We start from the raw sequence: 26,482 nt of genomic DNA, 5'->3' as shown, positions 1-26,482 counted from the left end.
ACCTAGCAATTTACTTTTCTAAAGGAAAAGAGCATCACAGTTCAAGGATGTTATAGGCTGTCATCTAGGCAAAAGCACAAAGTTTCCAGAAAATTAAAGCCAGCATTCAGTACTCCCTGGTGTTTTTAAATGTGTGGTGGACAGGTTTTTTAACCTTTAACTGAATTTGGACAGAATTCCAGGAACCACATTCCATTATGTCAAAAAGAGCAGTGACATTTCATCCACCATGTAACCTTCAGAAGAACAAACCCCAAAAGCAGAAGAGCCTATAAACAACGCGTTGGCGCCCTGACAGCGCAAAGTAATTTCACCCCTACAAGTCAGCCCGAGAGGGGAGGAAGATCAGACTGTAAACATCCTGATATACTCAAGTTGCACAGATGTAGCAGTGCCTCTCTCTCTCTAATCCATTTTCAGAGCCTGTTGTGTAATGAGAAGGGCGTTATGTGGAGGTAGTGGAAATGGGAGTAAAAACTGAGGACTGTTCTCTTCAGTCAGCTCTTTCAGAGCTCCACAACCAGTAAGTGAAGCCCTGAAACTATATATTTTTTTGTATTAGCCTTTTCTGGCCATTTCATTTGGTTGGGCTCAAACATTTTTGCATTAACTGCCATTGTTTCAAAAACACTTCCATATTTACAGGTATGTCAGCTAAATACGTGTTTGTAATGATTTTCCTCCTGTAATGAGTTTTGAAGGCAACACAATTCTTCCAAACCTTATCACTAACAAAGAACCAGCACTTAAATGACTGCTGTAGTAGTTTAAGAGACTTTTCAACAAGACATTTTCCCTCAAGTTATAATCTGATTCTCAAGTCTGGGTTGATATTGTAACCAGTATCGATGTTAAGAGATTCACTGTATAAGATACTCACAGAAAATATGTCCTCCTTTCAATTTAAAAGAAAAAGACTGACAGTATAGTATCGGTGACCAAAAATTTAAAAAGCTATTCTAATTATGAAAATGTTTTTCCACCATTTAATAAAGATTGTAATAAATCTACAAAACCAAATGTAAAAGGCAATGTAACAAAATTCCAGGCATATCCAGCCTCAACAGATGCAGTCAGAGACAACTTGAACTCTTCATTCCCAAACAATACGAGGGCTTGCGATTCTGATGGTAGAATTCCTGTTCAGCATTGTTTAAATCCTACTAGTACCTCTATTAGGCTTGGGTACTTGCATATCGGCAAACTACTTAATATTTGACAATTGTTTTATTCACTTGGAATAACAAACCCCAACAAATAAGTATACTTAAAATGTTTATTGAGTGTTTTAGACAGTACATTTTTGGCTTAAACTGCTGGGCTGAAGGCCAATCACCTGGCCAGAGGACAAGGAGGCTGGGAGCCTCCTGCAGAGTCAGAAGTGACCAAAGGGCAGCTGTACAGCTGGAGATGGGGTGGAGGAAGGATTCAAAAGACAAATGCGGGGGACAGAAGGGGCTGACTTTTTTTTAACATGAGGAAATGACGTCAGGAATGATTCCGAATTAGGACAGCCGCGGCCAACCGAACTTGGTTATTATTATTCCTTCTGAACATTTGTTATAAACCCCATTTATTCTAGTGAATTTATCTATCAGCTGTATCCAAGGTAGTGTATCTCTACACATTTATACAGGAGAATGTGTTACTGGACCAAGATCCAACTGAAACACCTCCCTCAAAGTTATAATAGCAGTGTTCCTGCATTAGATTTAAACCCACAAACCCCTAGCTACAAGTCCAGAGTTCTAACCACCGTTCCACATTTCTGCCAATTGCGGGACTCAACACATATTCACACAGAATGTGAGCCACAGGTTGCAAGCAGAGGGGGAGAAGGATTTCATCCAATGTTACACTTCACCTCAAAACTCAGCCTACAGTATAAAGCCATCTACTGGAAAACTCACTGGTATGGAGCATTTTCTGCTCATGCTGAAGGAAAAGTGGAGGTTAGGCAGACTAGATATGAAGGCAAAAATCACTGTAATACTGCACCAAAGTCTAATTCAGATTCTATCCAATTGTATAGTTTATAATGTTTATTTTTATTTAAAAAATCGAATTCAACAACATCACTAGCAAAAGTTCATAGATCAGATACAGAAATATTGTGTCATTAAAGGAATCTTTTAGTTTCCATGCAAAAATAAATTCTATTATATTCTTCTACCAAGTTTCCCTGCGAAGCAGGTATCAGATAAATTAAAACTGCTGTGCTGAGCATTAGATTTGAAAACAATGTGCTGAAAAGATTTCTAAAACCCTATTGGAAATAAAGGAAAACAGAAAGCATGGCAGTGTTACACCACCACAAGTGTAAAATATTTAACCTGTATAATTTGTGGGCTTGGATCTACTTTACCATAAGCACAAGGACAAGGGAGCTTTCAGGGATTCTGCCGGACAAAACACTCCTCCGCTCGAGTCTCTGAAAAGTTCTCTAATTTCTTCAGTTACTAACGAATGTTCTAGAAATGTGCTTTGGCAGTAATTGCATACCCAAGCACTTAATAATTACTCATTTAACAGACACCATTTGCCCAGCGTGACTTACGGAGGCTGAAGGGCTGAGTAATATTTTAACACCTGCTGCTCCAGAGCCACTTTTAGCACCTCAGTTTTCAGGTCTCATCTGAAGGACAGAGCACAAGGAGGTTCAGGGACTGGCTCAGGGTGGCACATACTGTATCAAAACAGCAGCCAGGGTTTGTCGAGGTCATTTGAATTCTCCTATCCCAGAAAGCTGAAAAGTGAAGCACTCGTTTGCGTCACGTGAAGACGAGAAGGTGGCTGTTTCTCTTCAGGGGAATCCTGTACAGCTCCAAATTAAAGAAAAGGGGCCAAAAATGTTGGTGACACCAGCATGGTTTGGGCAGTGCCATAGCTAAGACAACTACTGTACATTTAATTGCTTTAAGGACACTGTAAAATCAAAAATAAAATTTAAGAACATTTGAGTTTCACAGGACTCAACCTTACAAAAGGTGGGAAAAAAACTGTTTTAAACACTTTTTTAAAGTTATTTCACAGACTCTCAGTGAAACAAACCCAGAACTTGTTACACCAAGATGCTGAATAAAACCAAGTCACCTCTTACAGTTTGGACTGAAAATTTTACAAGCTCTGTTGCAAGATGCAGAAAAGCACATTTTCAGCAGTTCTTAATATCCAGTATTTAATTTCCACACAATATCTTCTGATTTTTTTTTGGAAAGTCTTAAATAAGAACTACGAGCTCAAGAAGCATTGTTTAACTGTCCTATCGTGAAGAAATCTACTGTAAATTCAATTTAAAGGAGGCTGCAGATTTTTACATCACAACTAGTTTTCATGTGGTTGAGCAGACTGATTATCCATAATATAATAATGGCTACCCACAAAGCACTAAAAGATTGGAACAGCCTTTAACCTGTATCTTCAAAGTTCTTACGTCACATATCTAATGGGAGATACAGACGATCTTTCAGAGTAGCTAGTCAGCACACGTCACTGATAAAATGATTACAAAAAGTATACACAACTTCAATGTTTTTTTTAGCAGCACATTGGTTAGTACTGCTGCCTTGCGAATGTGGAGCCCTGAGTTCTCCCCATGTTCATGTGGGTTTCCTCTCAGTGCTCTGGTTTCCTCCCACAGTCCAAAGACATACTAGTAGGTTAATTGACTTCTGGGAAAACTGGCCCTGGTGTGAGTGTGTCTGTTGTCCCATGCAAGATGCATCAAACCCTGTACCCTTTGCTTTCTGGGACAGGATTAACTCCCCCATGATGCTGAATTGATACAGATAGATAGGTGAATGTTTCTTTCCATGGGATAACATAGCATTGATTTGACAAACACTACCCCCATAAATGTTACGTTGGAGGAGTGCCAATCACCACGAGACAGATCACTCACAGTATGCATGAACAAGAAACATCAATATTTCAGAAAAGCAGGCAAAAGCTCCTGACAAGGAAAGCATAATGTCCATGAGATGGGTCAAATTTCTGAGTATCTGCTCTGAACTTTAACAACCACGTGTTTCCCAGCCTCTGCTCTAAACAGACCTATTAACCTTTCCAGTGTGGGTCCAAGCTGTCTCCTTAAAAGTAACTTAGATTTACATTATAGTATTTTCGTTTACTTTACCTAGGTCAGCCAGGAAACGGAAGAAACATTTCTGCGGTCCGAAAGCATTACTTCAGCTGATAAATCGCGAGATGTGAATAAACTGTCGCACGTTTGGGTGGTAACAAATGTTCCTTTAAGCTTTAGCTCTGCGTTCAAAGATTGGGAAACCGGGGAAAAAAATTCCCACGCAGTTTGACGGAACACTCCTTCCACCCGAGCCCGCGGCGCTCTGCTACCTGGAGCTCTGAACCTCCCGCACCTGTGCGACAATAGAGGCGGACAAAGCCTGTGCTGTTCCTACGCTGCCCACAAACATACTGTTGGAGGCGAGTGTTAAGCTGCCTGAACCGAATGCCAAATACTGGAATTCAGCTAGAGAAACAGCCTGTTTTCACTAACTTTTCAGAAACCAGACTGATAAAACACTCATTTGTTTTTTTTTTGTTGTTTTGGAACTACACAAACTGGTTTCGTTCCATACAAAAATAAAGGGGGCTTGTTTATTAGTGTATGATGCGAGCTACCACATTGTAAATCACAGAAGTACTTACCTAAAGAGCATTACCTAGCATACTCCATTCAATCATACTAGTAATCTTAAAAACTTTTTCCCCCGAAGTGCAGGTAGCTGGCAGTTTCTCAAAATCTAATTGTAAGAGTTGGACTCTTAACAGCAACACAAAAAACAAACGCGAGACTAGCTGAACAAAAAAGAGATACAACGAGAGAAAAGTGCGGTAAACAGGTTTTCTATGCTTGCATTTGACGAAAGGGGGATTTTAAATCAGATCTCGAAACAACCGTTGGGAACACGTTTAAATTGAATCCATCTTACCTTCTCGGAGCTGACACTCGGCTTTTTCTCGCCAGTGATATCTCCATTTTTCTCCGGGGTCGGAGAAGAGCCCCGTCGGCTGCCGTTCTCCCCGACCTCCTCCTCTGACTCGCTCGGTATAGGGATGCCCGACGTGACATACTCCGGCTGGCACTTCAGGTTGTATTTTTTCAGCAGGTCGTCGGTCTCCCGGTCCACCACGATCAGTTTCAGATCCCCGGTTGTTGCTCTTATCCTGGACACCACTTGTTGGTGACTCTCGCTCTCTACGCTTTCCCCGTTGACAAACGCCAGCCTGTCGCCGGCGCGGAGCCCCGACGCTTCAGCTGGGGAGTCCGGCTCCACCAGCCGAATGAACTGACCGGTCTTCCCCTTTTCCCCGTGGAGGTGAAAACCATAACCATTCCCCCCTTTCTCCAGCGAACACAACCTGGGTCGAAGAGATTCGCTATGGCTGGACATCCTTGTTATTCTGATAAAAAAAACTGTTGAGTGTAATGTTGTCAGGTACTCCAAAAAAGTCTTATTTAAATAGGTCGCCACCAACGCCAGAAACGTGCACGGAACAACACGTTTGCACAGTTACTCAAAAAGTGCGGTGTAACTTCCAAACTTGCAGTTAAGGAAATGCAAATGGATAGATTTCGCTTTTAAAATCGTCAGACGTCTCGATGTGACTTGTCCCTGTCACCGCCAGCTGCAATTCCCTTTTTAAAGTGCACACAAGTCTCCTAAAAACTTCACGACAGTCTGAACTCTTTCTCACGAAAAGGGTTGCACTCTCCGTCACAGCCGAAAGCCTCCAATCTGGTTACTCAAATTAACTCCGCGCAGTTTATAAGGCAGCATGACGTTTCCACAGATGACAGCCAACAGCACCAATCATTGTCCGCCGTTCAAGTAACTTTACCACAAAGAGAGCTTTTATGAGCCAATGGCGACTGTCAAAATAATAGAGTAATTCAAGTTTCAGATAGCCACACGGTAAGATAATTGTTATCTTCCTGCAAAGGAAGTGCACTTTGTTGCACTTCTATTGTTGAGGTGTGCATTTTCCAATCAGCGCAACCCATGGAATTTAACCGAAGGGAGTTGAGTAATATCAGATCCCCACAAAGAACGTGTAAAGTCTGTATAAACTGCTTAGTACTACAGTACCAATCAATGCGAGAAAGAAGTATTTGAGACATTAGAATATGTAATTGTAACTTACAGTTATAATGTCGGCAACACAATTCTTCATCACAGACATAACTTAATACCTGGAGGGATTTCGAGCTCGCATAGGGGTTTATCGGAATCTTACTGCCCTCGATGGAGATCCACGGCAGCACAAGATTTTTAAAGAAAACCTTTTATGACTTTAGTAATTTGTTTTCATGGGTTAACATCTGCTGTGGTATTGGTACTGCTTCGAACACAAATGTTATTTCCGTAACGTTTTTAACAACTGAAAACTTGTTTCTGCTCGAAAGTGCCCACTCGCACAGTTGAGTAACACTAGAGATGGAGTGCGTTTTTTTTTTAGTTTCTGAGCTGTATACTTCAGGTGGAAACTGTCAGAGTAATTTGCTCCCATTATTATTGCATTGCATTATTGCAGTTACCCAGTTCTTAGCTTTCTAAAAACGTTACCCACTCTTCAAAATTCCTTTAGAAGAGAAATTTACATTTCCTTTTATACTTCTTCTATAACTTTATATCACTTTGCAAAGCCTAGACTGTTTTTTAATATTTTTAATTTATTTTTAATTTACCCAGCAGCTATATCACCCTGCAACTCACAACTAGCAACCCATTGAAGCTAAGCAGGTGGGAGCCTGGCCATTACCTGGGAGACCTGCTACCCCCTATAGTACCCTAATACCCCAAGTATGAGAACACAACACTGTCCAAAAGGCTACGCCTTGGGTGAGATATAAAACCGAGGTCCTAAGTCTCCATGGTCATTAAAAATCCCAGGGGTTTTAACAGTCATGGCCTCCTAATAATCCCCATCTATGAATTGCCTTCATCACTCTGCTCTCCTCCCCACTGAAAGCTGACATGAGGTGAGTGTACTGGTGCACCATGCCTGCCGTCACATTATCCAGGTGGGGGCTACACATTGATGGTGGTAGAGGGGAGCCCCATTACCTGTAAAGCTCATTGAGCGAAGTATCCAGAAAAGCACTACATAAGTGTAAGGAATAATTATTATCATTAATCCAAAACCAATTTCAAATCACTCTTACCAGATCAAACCAGTATTATTTGGCTACCAACATTCCATATCCCATGTTTGGGCGCTTTACCTAAGTCTCAAGGACAAATAAAGCAAACAACATGGACGCCGTGACTTCAGATTTTAAAGATTTTGCATAAAGTACCATCATTCTTTACATGTCTGTTTTTATGCATACTTTTTAAATTAGCTGTGAAGCAGTTCAATTGTTAAAAATTACCTGGCTCAATTGATAATTACACAATAATGTCTCATAAATATTTATGCTGGATTTGTGGATGTTCTTAATATTGTATTTATACCATTACAGTTAGGATATAAAAAAGTGCTCAATGCTTCCAACTTTAATGTATTTAAAGTTGGAAGTCCAACTTTAATGTTGGAAGCATTGAGCACTTTTTTATATCCTAACTGTAATGGTATAAATAATGGTATAAATACAATATTAAGAACATCCACAAATCCAGCATAAATATTTATGAGACATTATTGTGTAATTATCAATTGAGCCAGGTAATTTTTAACAATTGAACTGCTTCACAGCTAATTTAAAAAGTATGCATAAAAACAGACATGTAAAGAATGATGGTACTTTATGCAAAATCTTTAAAATCTGAAGTCACGGCGTCCATGTTGTTTGCTTTATTTGTCCTTGAGACTTAGGTATATGATTTCTAATCTCTTCCTCAAACACATGCTTGAATAATAAAATAAAAAATGAATTCTCTCTTGACCATTTTATGCATTTCTGCTCTGCCCTTTCTGAAACAGGTCATAAATAACAACATTCAATGGGCTGAATTTTTATATTGTAAAGGCCTCCTACGTAACAACAGTGTTTTGTACAAAGTAGACTAGAAAATTCCTTCATTGCATATTATTTTCTAGATTTCTGCAAGTTTTTAAAAGTAGCTATGAGAAGTCATTTTTCAGACCTAGGTTACCCCCTCAAAATATCATCAAAATATCATGAGACCTGCACATGGTGTTCTTGACATAGCAATCTATTCTCTTTACATTGATAATTTCAATTGTACCTTGTAGTGGCACTACTACAGACGATGCAGCACATTATGTATTTGAGTTAAGTAAAGTTCTATAAATAGAGAATTATAAATTGAAATAATTCTCAATAGTTTGGATGTAATGGATGTGCTCAATTAGAAATCTACTCCATAGTAACACTGCCAGTTTCCACAGAAGTCATCGGGGCACACCCAGTGCTGATTTTCTATAGAAGATATTCAGGTTTGATGCAACTAGAGTATATAGTGGATTGAGTGTGCTGCAGGCTGCGAATCAGCAAATTTAAGAACAGGAATTGTGCTTCTGGTTCTGACAGGCAAAATGCTGAAGTAACACATCCTGGAATTGCAGTGACCCGTGCATGAACTCCAGTTGCCTTTGTCAGTTTTGCATCTCATACACTTGCCATGGTATTCAGCAAAAAAACATCTACAGTAGTTAACCTCCCTGCCCTGACAGGATCCTGACAAAAAAGGTTTTTCAGTTATCCAAAAAAATATTACATGTCATTATACTGTAGTTCCAGGTCTGATGATGAAAACTGAATTGACTGATTGAATTTTATATGCTTTTACTAGCATGCACAGGATAAAGAGGAATGAACCATCCAGTTTATATATTATATATAGTTATATATTTGAGAATATAGTCAATATGCTATGGATCCGAATTGGCTGGCAGCTACTGTACAGTGTGACTTCATAGTATATTCACAACACCTACTACTGGCTGGGAACACCCTCCCAGTGACTCAAAACCATACCTGAGAGTCCTCCCACCTCTTGTACAGAACAACATAAAATATTTCTGTTGCCCCCTATCTCTTTCTTCAGTTGAATGTGAGGTTCCAAAACATTTTTAAAAAGATCCTAAAATCCAACAAGGAAAGACTCCACCTCCTCTTCCACTATGGAAAGACATATAAAAGGTACTGTATAGCCTCGATGTGTTTTCATTGTGTCCAATACAAACAATATATCACACAGTGTAAAAGAAAGACACAAATATTAGTTTCTAAAGGATGCTTCTTAATGTAGTTCACCTTCTTAATTTCAAGTTCAAGTTTATTTGTCATTCCAGCCATATACAAGTATACAGTGGAATGAAATACCGTTCCACCTGGTCCACAGTGAAAATACAGGCAGGACAGACAGGACACTGACATAGACATTGTAGACAGGATACACATAGTGCAAAGTGCAGATAGTGCAAAATACAAGGCAATATATAATCCAATATACACACCACACTGGGGGGATCTTAACCCTGTTTCTGGAATTGGGCCGGGGGCAAGTAGATTCCAGGGTGTTGAGGAGCCTGACAGCCTGCAGGAAGAAGCTGTTACAGATAATGGTATTGAGAGACCTGTGCCAGTATAATTTGATAAACGAAGTACAAATAGGACCAGAGAGAATGTGTTCCTTCCGGAAGAAGCTACTTTAGGCATATTGATGATTTTATACTCTTGAATAGGGATGTCCAACCCATGCTCTGGAAAGCCTTAATCTAGTATTACATCCTGTATTACTGGTCTCCCTAAGTTACATATTTCTAAAGAGCGGGAATACTTGTAAATTACCAATCAGTTAAGTTAGTAATTTATTCAATTAAAGGAACTCTAGTCCCTTAATTCAGTTTTGCACTACATCTTTAAACCCATTCTTTTTACCATACCATCACAATTTTTCCACGTCTTTCTAGATAAATGATTTGATGGTTACAGTACCAACAGTACCTGATGGAAGATCAGGATTTGAGACTCTTGCTGTAGACTGGAGCTGTTGGCCTCTGGGCTGTGCTGCTTTATCCTCTGCTGTGTAATGTGTGCACATGTGGGAAGGAGTTCCTTGTGTTCCTCTTTGTATGAGCTCCAGATTTTACTGCTCCATGCTGTACACTTCTCACGATAGAGCTGTTTGAAAAGCATCCCATATTTTCAATGACATGTTTTAAGAAACAACAACCCATTTACTGTCCCTAATTTTGCTTCACCTTAACTTCACCTTAATTTTTTATACTTTTTTTTTCAAATAATATGCAAAGGTCAAACCACCTGGGTGGGGCACAAAATACAAATCAGAAAAGATTTCATTTGAATTTTTGTTCATAAGTATGGTGTTTTGTAACTACCTGAACATCAAACATTTGACTGGTGGGGTCTTCATTTAGTCAGCTTTCACATTCTATGCATCAAGGTAGTATTTTGAGACCACAGGAAGCACCAGGCCTTTGAAGGTGTTTTAGAAATTATAAAACAGTATAATTTAAGTGTGAATTTATTACTTCAGTACTGTTATATTCTGTATTTTTTGTTTTAAACAAAAACATGAAAATGATCACGTCATAATTCCCCCCACCACAGCCCTGTGGAAAAGACTCCCAGTACATTACCTTCAGTGGATGTAAAGTGAACATACCTCATCAATCAACTGACAATGCTGACTCCCTGTGGTAAAAAACAGAACTGCAGAATATCTTATAAGACGAAGAACCAAAGTTAGACGTAGATCTGTTCACCTTGCTTTCTTCCCTAAATAACTGTGCAGTTATAAAAAAATCTAAGTAAAATATTTTCCTTTTTATCATAGTAAAGGAGATTATAAAAAAGCTTCATAAAGATGTATTGTAGATTGCATTCATCTGCTTATTCTTAAAGACATTGCTTTAAATTAAAGGTTTTTCCACAAAATCAAAGAACACCACACCACAACCTGACTATTCTTAGAAAGCTTTGGTTCAAGTGTTCGGACATTGTGCTTTCAATGCAGTAAGATGAGCATTCATTCAATCAGAAAGCTCTTTGTTTTTAAAATTTAAATTAGATTCTTTTGATTCCATAGGTTATGTACTGTACAGATAAACTGTATAACAGAATCAGGCTTCCTAGTGGAAAAACTTTTAGAAATGGAATTGATTGTTTCTTACCTATTTACCAAACTCTATAGATGTGTCAACAAACACCACCAGTTGGGAGACAGTTTCCACAAAAACATTTCAGTTGAAGAGCAAGAGGAATGGACTGTTGTAATGTATACAGTCTATGGTACAGCAGTACAAGCAGTGGGTGTGTCTGGTGATGTAATGTACTGTATACAATCAATGGCACACCAATACAAGCAGTGGGTGTGTCTGGTGATGTAATGTATACAGTCTACAGGCGCAACAATACAAGCGCAGGCATCTCTGGTGTGGGAGAGTTTTTGTTTCTAATGATAAGAACGGACAGTTACCTATTGTAAAACTCTGTGAGATGCATAGGAAACCTTCCGTGCAAATGTAACGTGTGATGAAAAAGGCCACTTCCTGAGAACACTAAAAAAATCCCCCACCTTAATCCAAGCAGTTTTACAGTAAATTTTATGCCCATGTGTACATCTCTGCCCACCTCTGTTATTACCATAAATGGGTTCTTAGAAGTAACCATTGCATATGGATTAGAACTATACAAGATACTTCTACACATGGCACAATGGGTCTTTCCGACAATGTAATCCCTGCCTTTCAGTTATTTCTGATGTCGCATACAACAAGTGTGTGTTTAAAATATACTATACATGCCTGACCAGGGAATTAATCCATTGGTAGAGACAACAGGACATATGGGCTGAGATGTATCAATATTTGGGTTTAATGGAGTTTATTCCAATTGCATTTAAGATTTTCGCATTCAGAAGAATTACGAATTTTGGAAACCTTGATGGCCAGTTGTCTTGGTGGTCACAATGAAAATTCAGAAAAGGTTATCAGGAAAGCAATGGCATTATTGGAACTTGTCTGTCTCTTCTGAATAGTTGTTTTATGACTGTGAGGAAGAAGAGGAACAATAATTTCTTGCATTTGTACCTTTTTGTCTTGAAATGATTTCTGGTGACAAAACCTTTTGCTGTGGTGAATCTGTATGCAGACATATGAGGTTATATTGAGGACAGGACCTTTCCATTTACAGAGACAATGAGAATAGGGAAACAGTCCACTCAAAAGACTTAAGATGTCTGAGCTAGAATGTAATCGGCAATTAATTACTTTTAAAAACATTAATTAAACTGCACTGCGGTGCCTCTATATAACCAAAATTATTTATTTTGTTGCAGATAGGGGAAACTGCTGAGTTACAGAAAAAGTTTGTGAACCCTTTGGAATTACAGTACCTGGATTTCTGTATTAATTACTCATAAAAATGTGGTCTGATCGTCAACTAAGTCACAATAATAGACAAACACAATCTGCTTACACTAATAACACACAAACAATTGTACTTCTTGTCAATATCGAACACATAATTTAAAATTGTATGAAATACGGGTTGCTACTGTACCATGTTATGGAAGCATGGTCCACTGAGAAGTGGCTGAACAAGACTCTTGCATCAGTGTGCTATTTGTACCCCGGCAATTTAAATTGTCCATCCATCGATGTATTATCATACCTCTTCCTCCAATTCAGAGGGGGAGCGGGGGAGCCAGAGCCTATCCCAGCAAGTGACAGGTGCAAGGTGAGATACACCTGGATGGGATGCGAGCCCATCGCAGGACAGACACAAACGCAACCCACACCGGGGCCTGTTTTCCCAGAAACCAATTAACCTTCCAGTATGTTTTTGGATTGTGGGCGGAAACTGGAACACCCGGAGGAAACCCACATGAACACAGGGAGAACATACAAATTCCACGCAGACAGCACCGCAGGTCTGGAACTGAACCCAGGACACAGCACTCGGAGGCTGCAATGCTAACCACCACCCCTCCATGCCTCTGATTTGTAGCCTTTTTATTTCTTCACACAAGTGGGGTGAAATTACATCATATTCATTGCTAGTTGCCATTTTTTCTACTATAAAAAATAGGGCTTTGTTTTTGGCTTAACGTATTACTAAGTGTACCACTGCAAATGTGCTATTGTGGTTATGGGTCTATGCGAGCTTCCTTTTCCATCTCAGAATAAGATGAACAGCAGTTTCCCAATAGGTCATATACTGTAGTCACACTTACAAACAAAAACACAAGAACCAAACACATCCACAACAGTAAAAATATAGAGATGTTTATAGCATTGTAAATCACTTTCTTATAATACCCAATAACATTCAAAACTTCATAGAAAGGAACTGAAAGACATTACACAGAAAAATGACCAAGCAAGCAGGCAACATTCCTTACAAATAATAAGAAAGCAAAATACAAGGTAATATTACACATTGCAAGGCATCCATAGTTCTGTTTGTTGAGTGTTTAACACAAAGCAATACTTTTGCCAAAAGAAGGGTGCATCTCTAAAGGCGAGTGCTGATAGACTGGGGCTTCGGATTGAGGTTGCTATCAAACTAATTTCCATCCATCCTCTCTTAAGAAGACTTCAGTGGTGGTGCTGCCTCTTTCACATGCAGGCATTTGCGAACTGGCAAATTCATCCCGTGGGATTTTTCCCTTTTATTCCTGAGTTGACAATTCCATTGCGTTCTGGGTTTTTATGCAGTTTGTCAGAGTAAACAGAGAAGGTTCCAGGGCGAACCTAAGAAGCTTTACTTCACATTTCACTTCAAGTTTGGGAATTTATTAGTAATTAAGAAGTTAGGGCAACAACAAAAGTGGACCAAACTTTTATTTGGACCAAAAAGCTTTAGGAGTCATCCATTCAGTTTACTCACCTCTAATAATCATGATAATTTTCCTTTACATTCTGCCCATTTCCTGTACAGTATCTAAAGTAGCACATCATTTAAATGGACTTATGTATTTTCTTCTGAACAGAACCAATATGAATTTCTGCAAGAAGGCAGAACAACAGGCACAGTTCCTTATTTATTACAAAGATTAAATCGCATAGTGTTGCAAAAGAAAACCTATACAGAACAAAACATTTTGACTGCACCACATTAGCTGAGGAGGGCTTTCATATCAAACACTGATCTTGAAGTGTGGTTTTGCAGAACACCACAAAGGATATGCAAGAGAAACCAGTAAATATCCTTTCTACAACAGAACACACTCTGTTCTCTCTGAAGTGTCTGCACAGAACATAGCTATTTAATCCTATTTTTCTAATTTTGACATTTGTCTTCCTTTAGGGTCAATCTTAAAGTCATGTGCAATGATTTCAACCCTGTACAAGTTTGAACCCCTTTAGAAAGCAGATACAGATCACGCTGTAGAGATCTGGACAATGAGGAAGCTTCCCTTCCTGCTTTCAACAAGGACTGACGTATGTACTTGAAGGGCTGTGTCTTCTCACGAGCACGATTTTGAAGAGCTCATTCTAACTACCACTCATTTTCCCATAGAACTTGCAGTAAGCTGTGTGTGCTTTTATCCCACATCACTATACATTTAATAAGTCTTCTTAAATGCGTACAGAAAAAAGATGCACAAGTCAACACTTATAAATGTTTTTATGTTGATCCTACCAACAAGGCCAAGCACGGCAGGAAGACTGTTAGATGTGCAATGATCTACCAGGTTACAAATGTCTAATCACTTTATGAATACAGTCTCTAACATATAGGTTGTGTATTATTCTACAATACTTAGCATGAGTAGAGTAAGCACTAATGGGGCCTCTTGTATTTATAAATATAACCTGTATTCTCATGGCAAAATTACAAATGTGTTGTCTCAGAGAACATCTTATTTCATGTACAGCTCAGATACTTTGTGCAACATTGTGGTACTTTTTGGCAATCAGCAGAACTGTCTTTGAAAGCCAAAGATTTCAAAGATACGGAACTCCTGCACCCAAATAATTCTATGAGAATCTTGTGAGAAAGTACCATTTTCTTCAAATGCCCCTTGGATTTAACAGAACAAAGACAGCATAAATCACAAATCATTGCCAGGTCACAAACATAAGACAGCAACCTCAATAGCTACTTCGTATGGGCCTTCAATATTTATATTTACTTAAAGCTTTGGTCAACTGCAGTGACAAACTTCGTGGCCTTATAGTAATGTATTTCTCTTCAAATGTCTTGGATGCGGGCCTCTTTCAAACATACTTTCACAGCTTGGAGTCAGCATTAAAGTACAACAAACTAAACCTACAATTACAAGCTATCTCTAGTCTTTGTCCATGGACAGGACAAGACCATAAAGGGAGTAGAATTTTCTATTTTTCACCATTTGCTGTACAGACATCTTGCTGTTTTGGGCTCTTCGGCAAACTGTAGATCTGTCTGCTAATTGCTGTTTATTTTTCTATTAACTGAGACAAATTAGTTTACAGTTGTATTTGTATACTGCTGATATGTCTACTATCAGCACATATGGCATGTCTGGTTGACTTACAGTACTTAGTCTTGTAGTAACTGACTGCAACAATAAAGTGGATAATTACTGTATATCTGAGTGGTCGCAGATACCATAGAACATTTGATTTTCAAAAAATTTTGTGCTGCAGTCTCTGCTTGGACTGCTTGAAAGTAAAAAAAAAATTAAACTTAAATTAAAATTATGTTTTTAAAAAGAAAAATAAGGATTAAACCACAATTGTTTTCCAGATCAAAATTAAATAAGTTAAAGTCATAAGTAATTACACTGTCCTTCTCCCACCCACTTCTTCTCCTCTTTCCCTAACCTGCCCCATTCAAAAAACAAATATGGCACATATCCCAGGATTGCACACCAAGAGGGCTCATGCATGGCACCGACAGTGCAATAGGCTCAACACCTGGTGGGGAGAAAAGGGCCCTTAGACCCCCAACGATGCATTTTCTCTGTAGAGTCTCTCAGTATACCTTACTGGAGAGTATGGAGATGTCCCCCAGCCCCCTCACACCAGCCAATTTACTGTACATCACTGTCCCTGTGTGCCTCTCACAAGCTGCTATATGAAGCCACAACAACTGGTCTTCTTCTTCTGTGACTCAATGTAGTCATGGATGTGAAACTTGGGCTCATTTGGCTGCTGCACTGCTCTGTGCTTTAGTTCCCTGGGTGAGAGAGAGAAAGGGAAGGAGACAGAGACAGGAAAGAGAGTGATAAGACATTTAGTAAACAAGAGAATTTAAAATTTTCAGAGCATGGGCCTCACCACCTGGCTGGGAGTCCTGTTCAAAATACCCATAGCTTTTTGTGCAAAAGCATGTTAACTGTTCTTTGTCCTAAATTAACTTCCTTTTAGTGCCCTACTTGTGACCCAGTGTCCTTGTTTTGCAAATACGGTAAATGTGAAATAGTCCTCAAGGTTAACCCTATCTATACCCCTTTAGATTGTGTGCTTGGGTGCATCTTCTCTCTAGAAAGAATACAAATCAAAAGAAAGTCAAATCTATATTTTGTGTCTCAAAAGGGACAAAATGGGCCTTGAGTTTGATTTAGAATCGAGGGTTGTAAGAATATGGAGCAACCCAATAATGTTTTCAAAGCCAGTACCATGGCTTTTTTAAGAAAAGGATGAAATCTTTGAATCGATTCCTAACCACATGGGCTAGATGGGCCTCACCTATGTTCTAAATCATGGTTTCCTCATACAGACCAGGAAGAGAACCTACTTCCCTTTCGGCATCCCATGATTTTAAACTGGCACTGCCAACCCACAGCCAAAATGTAGCCGAGATACTGCATCATTAGACCTCAAAGTGATGGACCAATAGCATGTTAGAACAGTTTCAGCACTGCAAACTATGATGAAGTCTAAGCAAACAGAATCTGAGGCTGCTCTGTCAACATACCACACCAGGTGAATCAAGACAAGTACACCAGACCTTTATACTGTAGACTGCTGTTATGGCAACAGTTTTGTCAGTAATTAAAAAAAATCCTGACAAACACTGAGAAAGCTGAGTGTTTGTATAGGGAGTTTGTTTTTTTAGTACTAGTGAGCAGATTTCGGTTTGAGGTTACTGGCTATTACCCATTTGTGAGCATGTAAGAATTTACCTTAATGTTTTTTTGCAAAGAACAAAGAATGAAACTTGTGTCTGCATGAAACATTGCGAAATGAAATAAAGAAAATAGTCATGGAATTGACAAATCCTACACACATTTCCAGGGAAATGCAAAAATGAAGGAAATTATAAAATACTTCCAGTATACTTTTCTTTGCCATCTACTGTATACAGTATGAAATGGATAAAATCAAACCATGGCAAAAAGAAGTTATTTTGCCACAGTGTATTACAAGGTAAAAACAATAATTTTGCTAAATAATTCCCCCTGGAACAAAGCTCAGTTCAGACACCAACCAACCTGTTAGTTTGGTAACTTACTTTGCAACAGCTAGGAATGCCAGTTCCACATTCACTCCAGTTTTGGCACTTGTTTCCATGAAGGGAACCCCATACTCCTGCAAAACAACCAGGAGCATCAGTCTGAGGCCTGAGAAAACCCCTTAAAACAGACGCATCAGTAGTTATTACACCTTGGCAAATGGCACTTTGTTGGGGATTGTGAGATCGACAACATGAGCTTGATGGCAAAGGGCATGTCAAGATGTTATGCCCAAGAAAAGTTTGTCAGACAGCATTTGTCAGGGAGGGAATGCTAATGTCACAATACAGAGAAATCCTATAAACTAGTTCACCTGACCCCATCGAGCCCCCACAGAATTGGTCTGCTCTGTTGCAAAACCCATCTTTTATTTAAATATCCCAAGACATCCTTCAACATGCAAAATCTGTCCCACTCAATTGTTGTGTATTGAGGAAAGACTGTGCTATTTTTTGATATGGTATTCTACTGTTTCCATGCTTTTTACATTATAAGAGAATCGGTAAAAATATTTTTTAGTGGACATCTTTGAAAGCTCAAACAGAGATGAAAAAGAAAGAAAAACAGAGAGGCCAACACTGAGTAGCCCTTTTCAGAAAGTGCTTTAGGTACAATAGCTAGACAGTACACTGACGTTCTACAGCAAATGATATACATTGATAATGTGCCCACAGTTTGGCCATAATATTCAACTCTAGCAAACAGAACCAAACACTTTGCAACACGAGAAAGGTAGATAAAAGGAATATGGAAATGAGACAAAGTGAATTCAAATAAGAAAGGCCTTTAAGCCTTAGTGAAGAGGAGAACTTCTTTGTGAAAATTTAGTGCAGTATAGTATGACAAATGCAGAGCAAAGTGCAGTAAGTCAAAACTAAATCAGGTCATCATGACTTCATCCCGGTCCCAGCTTGTGTATCATTTCAAGCAGATTGAAAGTACATGTCTCTCTGTGGAATGAAATGCTACTTCTCCATTTTCATTTATTTCGCACCATGGTAGTGGGGAAGGGGGGGGCAAGGATAAGGGAAAAAAAGCTGATCTTGGAATGTTGCTTGGTATCGTTCCATCGCAGGGTGGACCAGAGAGACTGGGGAGAAGCACCTTGTTCAAGGGCAGGACAACACTGTAAGTAGCAGGTGCTTGAATTCTCAACCTTTCAGTTGTAGGTCGAGCTGCTAAGAGTAAAAAATACCTTGAGTATTACCATATATATCTTGTAGGTTTAGCTTACCTATAAGGTTTTAATATAGATCAATTTACCCTTAACTTACCAGACTTCAGTGTCTTTGAACTATTGGTGTAATACCTTTGAATCTGAGAATAGGTAAATTAAAGGGAGAAATTTTGTTTTCATGAAAAGGCCACAAAGTCATGACCTGTACTTCATATTGGCTCCTGAAGTGTGATAAAAAGCACAGTGGAGTCATAATAGAAATACAGTAACGAAAAGAAATGGTTAAGCATGATACATACTACAGAAAACCATGGCAAAGCAAAGTACCTGCATGACACGAGCATGATAAAAACAATACTTTCACAGGGGCTTCCTTACCCTGGCCAGCTTTTCTCCTTCCTCACGTTTGATGACTCTCTCGCTGTTCATGTCTGACTGTGTGTGATAGAAACGGTTAAGCTTAAGTGTTATTGACATACAATTCAAGTTCAATTTTTTCTCTTCAAAGAAAGGATGAACTACTAACACTTAGCATTTTGGCCCACTCATAGGTATGAGTCTACTATAGAGTAGATCTAATGATTCAATGATAAGTTCACAACAGGCTACTTAACATTAAAACTAAAAGGAATAACAAGTTCCCCATGAACGTATAAGATGGACAGTAATGGGATAATAAGATACAAACTGATGTCAAATAATAAAGGGTTCTTTCAGCCGTTCTGTCAGAAAACACTCTCAGATACAGAAACATGACAGATGTTGTTACAGGTGGGCGTACAACTTCTTTAATGGCACACACTGCATAAAGACAGTGAAAAGCATGTTTGAACTTTAAAATTGTGTTGAGAGTTGAGTGTTGAGTAGTAATTGCCTTTTTGTACTTCCCCTTTTTTTCCTCGTTCCAGTCTGGAATTGCCATTCTTTAGTCAGCTTGGCTCATCAGCCTGTACATGAAGAGGAAGACACATGCCTTCCTCCTAAATGTACAGCACTGCCTATAGGAGAGCTGGTGTCAGTTGGTGTCTACTGACATTCTCACCGACAACACTGCAGGCTCACAGGACTCAAATGACTAGGATGGCTCAAACCCACTCACACTTGGTGAAGCTCTGGTCAAATACTGCCAGCTGCCATGCGAATCTCAGTCTCAAAGGCTGAAGGCACAGCCCAGGTCTGGAACTGGCAGTTATGGAATACAGGGCTCATCCTCTAAATGAGCACCTCTACCGCTTGACAGCCTAGGAATTTTTATACATGATAAAATTAACTGAAAACCCAACTGAAAGCACAACACAGGTCAAGAAACCTCTGCCTCGGGCTTGTGTTAGACAAACATCTGATAAGAGCTACTGGCAGAGACAATCCAGAAGACTAATTCAGCACTATTCATGGAAATCAATTATGAGTAATTAAATCAGGAAGAACGTCTTTACACAGATGGTTGATAGGGTTCTGGAATAAATAGACCAGCCTTGTTGGTGACGCGGACTCCCTGGAATACTGTAATAAATATCTTCATTGATACTTATTACAATTTTTAATTATAATGTATTTCTAATTTAAAAAAATAAAGCAAGTTTCATCAACAAGCTTCACACAATCAAATAGGCAAGATGAACTCTTCTCATTTGTACTCATTCTTATGTTCTTACGAAACACACTTTTTACAAATCTGAGTAAGCACATCCCCAAATCCCCCAAAAAGCACATGCATGCACACCTGAGTGTCTTGAGTTCTTTCAACCAACAGAGGGAGCCCATATTCTACAATTAGCAAAGTTCTTGAAAATAGATGCTGCTTCTACTTCATTTACAACTTCTAGTGCAGTCAGCCAATGCTTATTAGTTTTGTAACATTGGTTGCACTTTTTTTTTGCTATTTATAAGGTATTTTACAGTATATTCTTAGCATTCTACGGTATTGCTTTATATAGCTAAATGTAGCAAAACCCTGCTTTGTGAATGTATTTTAAAGGAGGCATGAGGATACGACTGGTTATTTATAAAAACCACTTCATTGTGGCTGGACCGAAGAAGCACATTCTGAGATGGAGCAATCTTGGTTTTGTGGTGAGGATGTCAGTGCTGGTGGCTGTGCATCTGTCACTAATCTGCTGGCATCTGACAGGCCCCTTTGAGGGATGACCTCAAGCCCCCTGCTTGTTCACATTGCTTTGAAATGGAGCAAAAAATAGGAAGGCCATCTCACCTTGTTGCCAAGCAACATGATGACCACATCCTGCTGTGCGTACTCATGTATCTCTGTCAGCCAGGCCTTTGCAATCAATGAAGAAAGAAAAAGGTCAAAATTGCACAGGCACAGTAGAGGACATGATAGTTGTGCTATCAACAGTTTTTCACAACATGCTCAAGTTTGCTTTCTTGTAACTAAAAAACAAATGCAGCTTCTCTCTCACACACACACACACACACACACACACACACACACACTATAGCCACGTTCTCACACATCTTTCTGTTTCCATCTCTGTACAGATCACCCAACAGCTTTCATTCTATTTTTATTTACTAGTCCAGAGTTCTCTAAAAGCAAATTCAACAGAGGTAAGAAGACATAAAAAAACAGTTTTCAATATTAAGGAAGATTCCATTATGCTTACGAGAATAAAATTATTTTGCCTGTGAGGGTTTAATTGCTGGTCTTCACAACACTCGTTACTCAGGATTAACAATCTTTTTGATGGCATTCTCATATTTGGACCTCATAAATGTTCTAAAATACATACACAATAATCCCAGTGCAGATTTCTTGTATCGTCAAGCATTATTGAAACAATGCACATTTCACAGGACTGAATATTTTAAGCCTGTTGCAGCTTTTTAGCGAATTTATTGACCAATTGATAGTAAAAATGTATTTCTGTGTCAACGGGATAATTATCACAAGAGCCAGCCTAACAAAACTAAATGAACTCTCACAAGTGCTGTGCATTTGTAATGGAGTTCCATCTGCAAGGTTGCACTTCAAAAAATTTTAAACACCCAAAGGCAACTAATACTCAATAGTTAAATAACCATATATTATGCAATGTAATTTTTTCATTCAAAAGAAAATGGATAAAATAACCATTATACAGTCTACAGTCTCAGCTTACACATTTGGAACTCTGCCTTTGGAAACTGATGAACATGGCAGTTAATTCAAAGGTAATCAGAAAAATGATCCTGTCAGTACTCTGTGACAGTGGAAATTCTGTCTTAAAGCAAATTCTCCTCACTGCTGGCAGGTACATTCTTTATATAGATGAGCATTTTTTTCATTTTTAACCATATGCCTTAAGACACAGACACATAACTTAAACTCAAAGCCAATATGAAGTGTTGTATAAAATCAGTAATCTAAAAAGCTAGCTTTTCACTGATTTCTTTCAGCATCTGATATAATAATGTGTGATACTTAATCAAAACCTTTAAAAAATGTGCATTTAAAATATACATTATATGACATTAATGGCATTTCATTATTCCCGGTCTTTAAAAAAAAAAACATGAACCAGTTGTTCTTCTCAAACTCATGAAACAAGGTCAAGAGTTTGGTTTTTGGGATGAAAGGTGAAATAACCTCAGTAGAAGTCAGCTCCTTACCCTGATGTTATCAAAGGAGGATTTGCTGGTGATGTCATAGAGAAGCAGCAATGCTAGAGAGAAACACAGGACACAGGTCAGTGAAGTCAGATATCATAGTAACTTCGTAGAATTAGCTCCTACTTCGAGGAAATTTGTGATAAAAAGTATCCAGATAGAGACAGTTCGGGGAGACAGTACGGGGATAGAGACAGTACGGGGATGGAAAACTGAAATGAACAGGTAATGGGTTTATTCCTTGCTGAGAAAGAAAAGAAAGATAACGAAACGTTTCGGCCATGGAGCCTTCTTTGGGTTATTAATATGTTTTTCAATTAAACATAGTTTGGGGATTTTATATTAATACCTTTAGAAACACAGAGACAAAAAGCTTTGAATGTCGTCCTGTTAATATGCAGGAGGTAGTCGAGGAAGGAGAACAGTTAGGGCCGTAGATTCTGCATCTACAGTACATGTGAATTGACATGTCAGCATAAAGAATTTTTCCCCTGCAAGTTACATCAGAAATGTTTTAGGCAGCAGCCTAGTGAGTAAGACTGCCAACTAGAAGGCTGTGAGTTCAAATGGGTGGAGAACTGCCACTGTAGCCTTGAGCAAGGTACAGTACTTCACCCTGATTGCTTCAGAAAATATATCTGTCTGTACAAAGGAGTATACTGTACATTTAAGTCCCTTAAGATAAAGGCTAGATCACTCTAATAATGTAATAATAGTAGTGGATGGAAAAGGATATTAAAGTGACAGACAGCTCTATAGCCAGGATTAAACCAAAACCAATGCACCTGCTACCAGTTTACATTTATGAACCTCGTGCCTGATGGTGCTTTTTGTTTCCTAGAGGCCTCTGGTGCTAAAATTCCCCTTGGTCTTCCCAATGTAAGAATAATAACTATCTCAATCATGATGTTAGAAAAAAATGCAACTAGTGATCACAGAACCAAACTAGAAAAAACAAAAACAATATTTATTTTGGTCATATTGTTTTCTCCAAAAGAAAAAAGACAGGCCTTTAATTAGGATGTTTACAAAAACATGAAAAACAAGTGATTCAGGAAAGGATTAGAGATGACGTACATGTTCCAGCTTGACTTCAGGCATGAAGGGAGCAGTATGCTGTGACAATTAAAGACTAATACAAGAGGTGAGGAATAGTAATTGGCTTTACGCACATTATTTTACAAACAGATTTTGTTTCAGAATTTGTTTTTCATATTCGATGTACTGTATCTCCAGAGCCTTTTTCATCTTTCCTGATAAGAGTTTAAAAATACTTTTATGGAAATCACCGTGACAGCCTCCGTCACACCTTTGACAGAACCAGGAGAAGTCTTTGTTAGGGCTTCATCAGCAGAAACCCACAGTGGAGCTCTTCCTCCCCATGCCCTTTATTTTGTATAAGTGTCTCTTTAAAGAGAATTAAGAAACTAATGAAGAGAACAGAGAAGTGAAAGTCGTCATCTTTGTTTTCTTTCTTGTGTTTGAATTACTAGTTATTCTACATTTTTATATCCCTTTGTCACCACTGATACTGTGATTTACCTCCATCGGACTTCGCATAAAATAGCGACAGTATTGCAAAGTTTATTCTGTGTAGTTATAAATCTATTTATAAATCTATAAGGAAACAGGCAAATGCTTCTGATCATACATTAATAATGGTACTAGTAGAAAGAAGCTAATTATTCCAATAAAGCCTATATTCACATACAAAATGCAGTCTGTTAAAACCTTAGTTTCTTACTCTGCAATGGCTTTGCTGTTCGGTAACATAACTTTTTAAAAGGTGTTTACTATAAAAAACGTTCCTTATAAAATAAACAAAATGTCTGGATTGGTAAAGTATTTCATTTTTAGCTTCATGCCTGTCATTAGCACTTATGTATAAATCATTAAAATGATTTCATTTTACAAGTGAAACACAACAGAGGTTCTTAAATCCTACTGATCAGCTGGATTAGCTGCACCTATCAATTGAGTTTAACAAGTATCAGTCTTGTTTTTTATTGAACTAGAACGAATCATGACGTTTGTTGGGAGCAAACCATCCCACTGTGCTAATGAAATGTGCTATGCTAATGAAATGTGTACTTGAATAGGTATGTACAGAAATAAACAAATAAAAAGGTAAAGTCCATAGCGGTGCCACAGGGGCTCAAAAAAACAGCTCATCCTGGTTTCTGTAGTGTTAATTGGACTGGAGTGCACAGGACTCCTTCCCAGTCAGGACAGTGGTCTGTTTCAGGGAACCTCCCTGCAATGGTTATCCCATCTTGTACAGCTGGGTGGACTAGAGCGACTGGAGTAAAGTACCTCACTCAGAGGGTCACAGCAGTGTCAGCGGTGGGGATCTGAACCCACAATCTGTCAGTTTTGCAATCAGAGCCTTGCTCACTACACTAAGCCACCTCATAATAGAATTTTCATTTAACTTTTCGGTGTTGTTATGGTCACATACGATGTCTTCTCATCAAACCGTTTATGAGCATACTCAGTGTATAAAGAGGACTGTTTGCTGTGAGAATAAGGTTGTTGCACAGTGAACTCCTGTACCCTACAGCTCAGCACGTTACAGAGGTCACCCTCAATTATAAATTTACATCACTAGAAGCTCTTGATCATTTCAGTAAAAAAACTGTTCAGTTGAGTTAGAAATGATAAATTTAATTAGCTAGGTTGCACAGCTAGGTTGCACAACTTAGACAACCTACAGACAACTTTGTGCTCCGAATTATCTTGCGATAATCTAATTCTACAAATTACTTGGTAAAAGCCAGTGAAAATGAGATCATTCAAAGTAGATTTTATACCCCAGGAGTGGACTTGGAGTCTGTTACGTCTTCTTTCCCTGCGCTTTTGCTGATGGTCAAGATTTTGGAGTGTCTCATTGTTTTAATTGTTGTTTTTATTTTTGTTTTAATTTGAGTTGCACCCCAAGACCTCAGAAGGATGTGTGAGTGCCCTTCTTATCGCCCCTCCCCCCCAAACCCAAAAGATGGCCCACTGGCTCCAAGCTTTCAATAACAGATGATTTAAGGTTGACCGATGGAAACAGCTGGTTCTCCTAGACCAAGGCTGGCCACCTTAGGCTTGGGAAAGGGAACAGCCCAGGCTCTGTGCAGGTCACTGACACTTTATCTAGGGAGCTCAGCACCTGGAGCTCATGTGGAGGGCTTACCCTGGGCATCTCTGTAGTAGGCATGGGTGACACTGCGGAAGCGCTCCTGCCCAGCTGTATCCCAGATCTGAGGAGCAGACAGAGGTACATCAGACATTCTCTCAGTCTTCAGCTAAAATAAGCCCTGACATTCCCTGCTGAAACCTTACCGGGGTAGCTCCACAAGGTAATTTGTCACTTTTTAGTCAGTTTGTCCTAATCCTTACACACTAGTGTACTTTAATTCTGCTCTCCTTTTCTATGCTTTTGTCATGCCTCTACTGTGTGTCACCATACCAGATTAACCTAATGTCACAATCTATCATAGCAAGTGCTAGAAACAGCATTGCACAGGTATTACAAGCATTTCCTGTAGTGTGTCATGGTGTGACACTGTGCTTTAAATGTGTTAAAGCACAGTGAAGTCGTGGTGAAGCATATGAATGTGTTTAAAGAGAGGTAAATTAATCTAAATTTATGTTTAATTGTAAGAGGAAAAATGAGAAATATATGAAGGTAGGATGTAAACTTTCCACAGAAGTCTTTCCTAAGGGATTACTAATCGTAATAGCATGATGGTCAAAACACAATTTCTGTTTCAATTATAACAGAGGTACTCTACCCAATTAAAAGTATTTATTAAGGAATATGATAAAAAAAGACCCAGAGCTTGTCTGAATGTTACTCTCAATTTTTATATTAATATTGCCAAGAGTACTGATGCCTCACTGAGCCACAGCTGTCTTTCTGCTGTTTAACAAAAAGGAGCAAAGCTACTACTTATGAAGCCTTTACTTATAACATCTTAAATCAAAGGCCGATCAGCATTATCCAATAAATGTGTCTGAGAGTGAGTTACTGTGAGGAGGTATGAAGAAGTCATTGAAGGTAGTACTTCACATGCATCTGTTTAACTGAACTTTAGAAATAACTGTCTGTAGACAAATAACTGCACTTAATTTCTAAAATTATAGCAAAATTAAAACAATCTTCTTCACTCACCTGTAACTTTACTTTCACGGAATCTACTGTCACCACTTTATTCTACAGGAGAGAAAAGCAGACTTAATTACAATCTAAGCACCGGGACTGATTAATATTCAAATACATGGATGCAACTGGTGTTGAGGTTGACAAGAG

The 26,482-nt window shown here is 38.7% G+C and overlaps 2 protein-coding genes across 4 annotated transcripts in view; both read right to left on the bottom strand.

Moving 5' to 3' along the window:
* Positions 1–5,775, bottom strand: part of LOC102688109 (Na(+)/H(+) exchange regulatory cofactor NHE-RF1) — a 64,553-nt gene extending 58,778 nt beyond the window's left edge. The window contains exon 1 of the mRNA XM_015356536.2: positions 4,953–5,775. Coding sequence (XP_015212022.1) covers positions 4,953–5,414 — 462 coding nt within the window. The 5' untranslated portion in view covers positions 5,415–5,775. The remainder of the gene's footprint in view (positions 1–4,952) is intronic.
* A 7,451-nt stretch (positions 5,776–13,226) lies between these two features.
* LOC102695213 (ras-related protein Rab-37) overlaps positions 13,227–26,482 on the bottom strand; it is a 54,950-nt gene continuing 41,694 nt past the window's right edge. For all 3 annotated transcript variants that reach the window (XM_015356788.2, XM_015356789.2, XM_006635093.3), the window contains 7 exons: positions 26,345–26,386; positions 25,364–25,430; positions 22,189–22,241; positions 20,792–20,857; positions 18,958–19,014; positions 17,402–17,478; positions 13,227–16,123 (listed from right to left, as the gene is read on the bottom strand). In XM_015356788.2, coding sequence (XP_015212274.1) covers positions 16,018–16,123; positions 17,402–17,478; positions 18,958–19,014; positions 20,792–20,857; positions 22,189–22,241; positions 25,364–25,430; positions 26,345–26,386 — 468 coding nt within the window. In that variant the 3' untranslated portion in view covers positions 13,227–16,017. The remainder of the gene's footprint in view (positions 16,124–17,401; positions 17,479–18,957; positions 19,015–20,791; positions 20,858–22,188; positions 22,242–25,363; positions 25,431–26,344; positions 26,387–26,482) is intronic.

The sequence above is a fragment of the Lepisosteus oculatus genome, chromosome 9, assembly GCF_040954835.1.
Source record: "Lepisosteus oculatus isolate fLepOcu1 chromosome 9, fLepOcu1.hap2, whole genome shotgun sequence".
NCBI lineage: Eukaryota > Metazoa > Chordata > Actinopteri > Semionotiformes > Lepisosteidae > Lepisosteus > Lepisosteus oculatus.
This window is presented reverse-complemented; position numbering and strand designations above follow the sequence as displayed.